We start from the raw sequence: 8,279 nt of genomic DNA on the forward strand, positions 1-8,279 counted from the left end.
CTGAGAAGTAGTAAAAGAGAGAGGAGTCACAGGGACGAGCTCTTCTTTCTCTTCGTGTCTGGGTTTAAAGAGAAAGTTAAGCAGGTAAAGAGGGACAATTTGAGAGAGCGGAAGAACAGTCAACCTCTCAATTGAATGAAAGGACGCGAAGGAGGGGAGGAGAGAGAGAGAAGAAGATGCGTGTCTGCGTCTGTCTCTTTGGAGTGACGCTCGGAAAAAAGAAGAGATTTCTTTGAGACGTGAAGAAGATGTGTAGAGGTACAATGCTTTCTCTCTCTTCTTTTCTTCTTCCTCACTAGTAGGGGAGAGAGATCGGTAGATGCTAAAGAAGAATCGTCCGTAGGAAGCTAAGGAGAGAAGATGGAGAGGAGTGTGGAGAGAGAGGAAGATTTCATTGGCTCCTTCTCCACTTTTTCTTCTCCTTCTCTTCATCCCTCAGACCAGAAGAAAGAAGAGGAAGAGGAGACAGAGAAAAACGTCACGACCCCTCTTCCTTCTTCTTCTCGCTTCAGAAATCGGAAACAACAAGAAGAAGAAGAACAAGAAGAAGAAGAAGAAAGAAGAGAAGGGGGAGATGGAGGTGGCACTACACACCCGCATATCTTCTCTTCTTCTCTCCATGGAGATCCCCGTAGTCTTTCTTCTTCTTCTCCTAGGCATGTCGATATCGAGCGAAGCGTAGATCGTGTGTCGAACTTTAGTCTGTCCTCGCCTATGAAGGAAATGTCTTCTCCTTTCTCTCATCTTCAAGAGACGGTCCAGGGACTGCAACAGCTCCACCAAGGAGAGGAAGAAGATGAACATTTAGCAGAAAAAGAAGAAGATAATAGAGATAGACTTCCCCCTCTTTCTTCATCTTCATGTTCTTCGGTATCTTCTCTCCCTGCCTCGGCGAAAGATCCTCTTCAGCTTCCCACCTCGTCTCCTTATCACTCTTCTGACGTTCTCGAGTATAGTCTGAAAGAGCTAAAGAAGAAAAAGAAGAAGAGAAAAAGAAGCCAGGAGGAAGAAGAAGAAAAGGAAAAGAATGAAGAAGGAGAAGAAGAAGACGACGAGGGAGAAGAAGAAGAACAAGAAGAAAGAGAGAGAAGTATAAGTGAACCGAGAAGTTTCTTATCATGTAATACAAGGTTGTCGACAAGAGACGGGAGTACAAGCAGTGTAATCGCGGGGCGTACCGGTGTATATACACACGATGAAGAAGGGGCTTGCTGTACTGCGACCAATCCTAGCGGAGAACATCTCCTTCCTTCTTCATGGATGATAGGGGGAGTCTCCTCGAAACACGAGGAGGGAAGAGAAGGAGAGGAACAGCCCGGAAGATCTTTGGTGTCTTCGGGTGAGGTCTCAGTATCGACGACATGTGTCGATAACCCGAGTAGAGGAGGAGAAGGAGCGGCATTAGCATCTTCTTCTTCTTCTATCTCTCGTGTGATAAGTCCTCACACCTCAAGTAAGACAACAGAAGAAAGCGGGGGGGTGCTCTCTCTTCCGCTTATGTCGGGAGATTCTCTTTCTTCCGGTGAAAGTGGAGAAAGGTTAGTCGATAAGGAGAAAAGGAAAGAGAAAGAAGAAGATGAAGAAGGAGAAAGAGAAGATCCTGATCTCTTGAGGAGAACAGATTCTAGCAAAGTATCGCCGGAGACAGTGTCGTCGGAGGGAGAAGAGGTGTATGTACACCTGGGGTGTTCAGATGAAGAGGAGTATACTGAGACTTCAACGAGAAAGGGGAAGGTCAACGAGAGAAAGGGAAGAAATGCAGCATGCAAGAACACACTGTCTGATAGTAGGAAGCTTGTCGAAACAACAGGGTGTACATACAGTTCAAGGAGAATCTCTTTAGGAAGTCACGATGAAGAACAGAAAGAGATCGATTGTCATATCACCTCCGGGAGTGAGGGAGATGAGGAGAAGAAGAAAAGAAGAAAGCTTGGGGCTAGAGAGGAAAACACAGTGACGACTCTTTCCTCTCATGACGAAGAAGAAGAAAGTCGAGGGCTAGCACGTGAAGAAGAACAAGCTACACTGCAGTGCAGACGTTCTAGACGTCTTGCTTCTTCTTCTTCTTCCTCTTCTCTTCCGGTATCTCATGTCTCTCCGCGACGTGGCGAGGGGAGTTCGCCGCTTGTAAGAAGGCGGCAGGCAAGGGAAGAAGAAGATTCACTGAAGAAGAAGACACCTGTGTCTCGAGGTAGACACGGCGGTAAGGAGGAGGTGAAGAGCAAGGGGCGAACTCCTTTTTCTCGATCGACTACTACGAGGAGAAGAAAGGGTCTGGATGTAGAGGAAGAAGATAAGGAAGAAAGAAGTGAGGAGGCAGAAGAGGAAGAAGTGAGAAGTTGCTCTGACTCTTCTCAATCCGACGATGTTGTAGACTTGGAGAGAGTTGAGTGTCTTCGGGTCGCTCGATGTGTAGACATGAGAGCTAGCCATTATCATAAGACATCCATGGCTAGCCACGGGACTGGAAAAGCTGAGGGGAAAGGTAGACAGCGAAAGACCCCTAGAAGAGGACGAACAGCCAGCACCTTTCTTACCACTCCTATAAGTGCAGGGAGAAGAAGAAGAAGAGAAGCGACAGAAGAAGGAGAGAGAAATGAGAAAGATGAACGTTTCTCGTCCGATGGAGATTGCTCGGTGGTTAAGATCTCCAAAGAAACCTTCAGTGAAGATTCTTCTTCTTCTAGTTCAAGTAGGCAAGTGAGCTGTGAAGTGACGACTCCTTATTCCTCTCGGGCGAGGGGGACGCCTCGGCGAGGAAGCAGAAGAAGCTCTGTAACGTCTTCAATAGAAGGAGAAGGAGAGAGTAGAAGAGGTCGAGGAGGAAGGGGTTCAAGAGCAAGAAGAGGAGAAGGAGAGGAGAGGAAGAAGAACAAGACACAAAGTTCTGGCAGGTCTCGAGGAAGAGCTGTATGTACACCTGGGGGAAGTAAAACACAAAGAAGAGAGAGGAAGAGCCATAGGGGGAGGACGAGTCAGAACCGACGGGTTTCTCTAGGTTCTTCTTTCTCTCCTTCTTCGTCTTCAAAGACGTCAGATAACGAGCACCACCTTCACTTTACCAAAAGTCCGAAGATAGAAGGAGAGCGACGAGGAGCGCAGAGTGGGGCTGAGGAGGAGGAGGACGAGGAAGAGGAAGAAGGTGAAGAATCCTCTTCTTCTTCTGCTCTTTCTTCAAGTCATATCAGTAGTAGTAGTCCTAGTGATTCGGGAGATAGCGAGTACGAAGAAGAAGGAAAGATGAAGACTTCGACAAAGGCAATTTCTCCCCTGAAAAGAAGAGAAAGAAGAAGTTGCGGTGACGGCAAGAGAGACACCTCGACACCAGAGAAATGGAGAAGCTCCGCGTTCGTTGTCTCCGGTATGAAAGGGGCAACCGGAGGTCGAAGCCGTTGTAAACCTTCAGGAGATCTTCTTCATCTTCTCACTGCTGGCACAAAAAAGGATGAGAACAACGCAGGACAAGTAGGAGGAGATGTCTCTTCTCCTCTGGGTTTTGAAAAGAAGAAGAAGATGATGAAGATGACAACTTCCCTGACTCCAACTCAATCAATGGTGATGACGCATACTAGTCCTGGGAGCAGTAGTCGTAGTAGTTATCCCCCAGGTGTATGTACACCTGGTCTTCTTCTTCTTCCCTCTTCCCCGTCATCCGTTCCTTTCTCTTCTTCAAGTCAAGCAAGATCACCTCATTTACTCCGTCATCATCCTCTGTCTTCCACTACTAGTAGCGGGAGAGGAGAGGAGGCTTCCTTTTCATCTTCCCCCCACTTGACCCAAGCTTCTCCTCTTTCCCCCTTTCTATCTCAGCAGCAACTCAGAGATTTCTCGGGGGGGGCTTCGCGGGGTATGATCAAGGCAGCAGCAGGAAGAGGGAGCATACACTCAACAGGGACAGATAGCCTCGCTCATCTTCTTCGAAGCAGCGCTTCCACTTCAACAACTTCTTTTCTTGATCTGCGACCCTCTCAAGCCATCCTCGCGACGAAGAGCCCCGTGGGAGAGAGAGAAGGAGGAGAACAAGAAGGCGACGAGGGGGTTTCTACGGGCTCTACTCTTGTCACTCGCAGAAATCACGAGCATAGCTTCGTGAGTAGAGAAGGAAGAGCTAGTAAGGGGGATGGTATAACCCCTCCATCCATATCTCTGCAGTCTTCTATCTCTCAGTTAGCACATGGGGGGGGAGGGCGTGGCGAGGGGGGAGAAGAAGAACAACATCCGTCTGGGAGTGTGATCTCGTCGAAGGGGTGCGAAGGAGAACAAGAAAAAGAGAGAAGAATAAGCACGAGAGAAGAGATAGGAGACGACGAGGAGGGGGGGGGTCTGGGAAGAACGGCGGAGGGAGGAGAGATAGAAGAAGGAGGAGGAACGACGTTAACCATTAGTACAAGCACCATCTCTCATACAGCCACAGGGATGACAAGCACTCCTAGCAATCTCCTAGGTAATCATATACAGACATCTTTTTCTTCTTCTTCTTCACGTTATCATCGTATACATCCTCCGCCGCCTTTATCTCCTAGTGTAGCTCATCATGGCTGTTCAACAGCTGGAGGAGGAGGTCGTGTTCTCTGTCCTATGTCTACTAGGGGGGGGGTGATGTCTGGTATCTCGCCAGCTAGCTCCGTGGTGTCTAGTTTGTCTGCACCTCCATGTGGAAGCGGGGGAGGAGGGAGAAATTACGGAGGGTTCTTTTCGCCAGGAGGTCTTCGTATCCTTCCTTCTCTAGATACCAATGAACTGAGAAGAAGAGGAGGGAGAGATCTTTCTCAAGGCGGGGGAAGGAGCCATTGGAGTGGCTCGTGTGCATCTAGCCGTAGTAGCCACAGAGGAACTCGAAGTATTCTATCAGTAGAAGAAGAAGAGAATAGATCTGAAGAAAGCTGGTCTAGTGAAGGAAGACAGGGAAGGAAGAAGAACAACAGGAGTGAAGACGAAGAAGAGGGGGGAGAAGAAGAAGTAGAAGATGAAGAAAGAGGAATAGGATCAGACATTGCTTATTATATTCCTAAGAAATCTTCTTCCTCGTCTGCTCTTCCGCATCTGCTTCGGGATTCTTCTTCCTCTCTAGAAGAGAAAGAAGGTTCCTCTGTCCCGTCTACTACTGCGAAAGAAAAAGAAGATGAAGAAGAAAAGAAGGAAGAGGGAGAACAACAGACAGAGAAGGAGAATGAGAAACAAGAGAAAGAGACAACAGGAAAAGAAGAGGAAGAAGAAGAAGCACTGGCGGAGGTGATCCACATATCTGAGATAGATGAATCTGAAAGAATTACAGACAAGAAAGTGTTGATAAGAAGACACCAAGAATGCGTTATAGGAAGAGACCTAGGAAAATCCCACCTACGAGCAGATGCTAAAGGGTAAGAAGTCTCTCTCTTTCCTTCTTTCTCACTCTTTCTGTCTTTCTTCGGAGAAGGGGAAGAAACAGAGGGGACAGATACAACTCTATACCTACACACATGGCCCTACATGCTCTTGCACAGAATACAGATATATATATAGATATATAGATATAGATATATATATACATATAGATAGATAGATATAGATATATATAGATATCTATATCTATATCTGTATGAGATGGTTAGCTGTAGATCAGGTCCAGCGCAGTGTATGTGTGTGTCTCTATAAAGAGAGGGAGGTAGAGATTGCAAGAAATACCGTTGCATGCAAGCAGAAGACTTTTTTCTTCATTTCTCACGCACTTCAATAAAGTCAGGGTATATACATCTCTATAGATTTGGATTCTTGTATATCTACCAGTCTAGATGTCTGCGGATATCTACTGTTTCCTAGCTAAAAGAATGAATTGCATTCTGTCTACGTATTTTCTTCTTTCCTCGTTGTTTCTTCCTCATCTTCTCTTCCTTCTTCTTGTGTGGTCTTCTTCTTCTTTCTCTAGGAAGTTCGCCAAGATGATCAGCAGGCGACATGCCGTTATCCGAGTCATCCCTGTCTCCTCTCTTCTCCCATCTTCTTCTCTCCCTGGAAGTGAAGAAGAGCAAGAGAAGAAGAAAAAGAAGGAAGAAGTAGGGTCTTCTTCAGGAATCTCTGTCCCCTCTTCATCTCTTGGCGTGGGAACTCCGAGAGAAGGAGGAGAAGAAGAAGAAAGAGAGAAGGAAGACTCGGAGCACAAGAAAGAAGAGCAGAAAGAAGAAGAAGAAGAGAAGAAGAAGGCAGAGAAGGCATCTGCTAATTGGGAAGGCTATTACCTAGAGATAATAGATGAAGGGTGCGTAGGGGGTGTCATCCATCTACCCACTCTCATAACTAAGCAGCATGCATACACACCTACACTCTTCTTCTATCTTCATTTCTTTTTACACCAAGGGGAGACTAATAGGGCCACAGCTACTATATATATATATATATAGGATGTCTGTCTATGCTGGCGTGAACCTGTATGTATATATCTCTCTATATACTCGTAGAAGGCGTCCGTGGAGATGATATATGAATCAATCCGAGTTGTAGACTATGTCTATCTATCTATCTATATCTATCTTTAATCTATCAATCTATACGTATATATATATATATGTATATGCAACGATATTGCATCAAGTGTTGAGGTCTTGCGTACTCACCTGTCTACCTCACGTGTCTGGCAGGCCGTGTCTATACATAGATACATATCAAGATATATATATATATATATTAATAGAAAGAGAAAGATAGATAGAGAGACAGGTTGAAAAGGTGTACATACTTGTGCTGATGTGCGTATACATTTGCTTCGACCCCCCCTTCCATCTCTGCTTTCTCTAGTCTGACTGCATGGATTGAGCCTACATACTCATAGATGGCTAGTATCTCTACGGAAAAGAAAGCTTGTACCTTTTCAAGAGATCTTCTTCTTCTCTTCTTCTCGCGATACTTTCTTTTTCTTTTTCCGTGTAGATCGATGAATGGTATTTCTATCAACGATGTCCGAGTGAAAACGGCACGGCTCCGTCATGGAGACATCTTCACTCTAGGAGGTAAGTAACAAAGACTAAATCTCTTTCTCACCCTTTCTTTCTTTCTCACTCTTTCTTTCTTTCTTTCTCACTCTTTCTTTCTTCACATGGGAGAGCTTTCATCTTAGGACAGGTAGCTAGCTTAGAGAACTCTATTGTAGACATTGGAAGGAGGTAGCTAGTGCTTGTTCTCCTCTGTCTCTAAGGATCGATTCAGACGGAGAGCGAGTAGATTGAAGACAACACGAGGTGCGGAAGAGACAGAAGTAGCATGCTTCTATTCATTCTTCATGTCTCCTAAGACACGTAACGATAGCTGCTGTAGGTGTACGTACACCGGACTGGAGGTGAAAGTCTTAGATGCACACTCGTGTAGACAGAGCACTTCTATGTCTCTCTTTCTTTTGCCTCTCTTTCTCTCTTCTTACTCTCTTTCTTTCAGCTTCCCTGGATACGCACTCTACGTGCTTATCTTTCTCATTCACCTCTATATCTTGTCTTACTCACGTGTGTATGTATCTACCTATGTATAGAGAGAGATGTCTCTGTCTTCTTCTCTCTGTCTCTTTCTTTATGAAAGTTGTATCTAGGTACGTACATCTGTATCGAAGATTGTATCTACCCATACGTATGCTTCTCTATTCTCTATTCTTTCTGTAACCGTATAGGTGCGGGAAGCTTGCAGATAGGAGAGAAGCGAGAGCAGCCTTCTTCTCCTTTCCGTTTCAAGATTCGATTCCTTCATCCTGTCCTTCCTTCTTCTTCATCATCTCTTCTTTGTAAAAAGACATCTTCCCGGAGAAGCCGAAGTGGGGAGTTAAGACACTTTTCTTTTTCTTCTTCTTCGTCGTCTTGCTCTTCACCTAGAGGGAGAGATCAACTAAGATTAGATGTAAAGAAGCAGTCCAAGAAGAGAAAACTTTCTTCCTCAATACAGTCAAGCGGCCGTGAAGAAGACGTAGAGGAGCTGAAGAGAAGTGATGTGTTCCTAGAGACAGAAAGAGCCAAAGAGAGAAGCGGAAGGCTCACAGTGGGAGGAGGAGGAGGAGTATCAGGGGAAAGACTTGCCTGCTTAAAGGTCGTTTGCATTCGATCGATACTTGAAACAAAACGCTATCTCCAAGTAAGGACACATGCATGCATGCATACACTTCCACACAAAGACGGACAGGTACAGGCGTGTATGTATGAATAGCCTTGTATCTATAGGCGCGAATGACCGGGTATGTTTATATGAATGTGTATGTATGTGTGGGTGAAGATGTGTACATGAATATGTAGGCATGCATATGCATATATGTAGATGTATATATGTAT

At 45.5% G+C, this 8,279-nt stretch overlaps 2 protein-coding genes across 2 annotated transcripts in view; both read left to right on the forward strand.

The window, feature by feature from the left end:
* Positions 1-25: 25 nt before the first annotated feature.
* CSUI_005521 (uncharacterized protein) lies at positions 26-4,155 on the forward strand (the record flags this gene model as incomplete). The annotated part of the gene is made up of 1 exon (XM_068065696.1): positions 26-4,155. A coding segment is annotated over exon 1 (3,795 nt), but the record flags the coding sequence as incomplete, so codon positions are not given.
* A 47-nt stretch (positions 4,156-4,202) lies between these two features.
* The window catches only part of CSUI_005522 (fha domain-containing protein), a gene marked incomplete at its 3' end in the record, with an annotated part of 4,363 nt that continues 286 nt past the window's right edge, over positions 4,203-8,279 (forward strand). Inside the window, exons 1-4 of the mRNA XM_068065697.1 lie at positions 4,203-5,360; positions 5,906-6,235; positions 6,904-6,983; positions 7,631-8,085. Of these exons, the coding sequence (XP_067922333.1) occupies positions 4,417-5,360; positions 5,906-6,235; positions 6,904-6,983; positions 7,631-8,085 (1,809 nt within the window). The remainder of the gene's footprint in view (positions 5,361-5,905; positions 6,236-6,903; positions 6,984-7,630; positions 8,086-8,279) is intronic.

This window comes from Cystoisospora suis (assembly GCF_002600585.1).
Source record: "Cystoisospora suis strain Wien I chromosome Unknown contig_2672, whole genome shotgun sequence".
Classification (NCBI taxonomy): Eukaryota; Apicomplexa; class Conoidasida; order Eucoccidiorida; family Sarcocystidae; genus Cystoisospora; species Cystoisospora suis.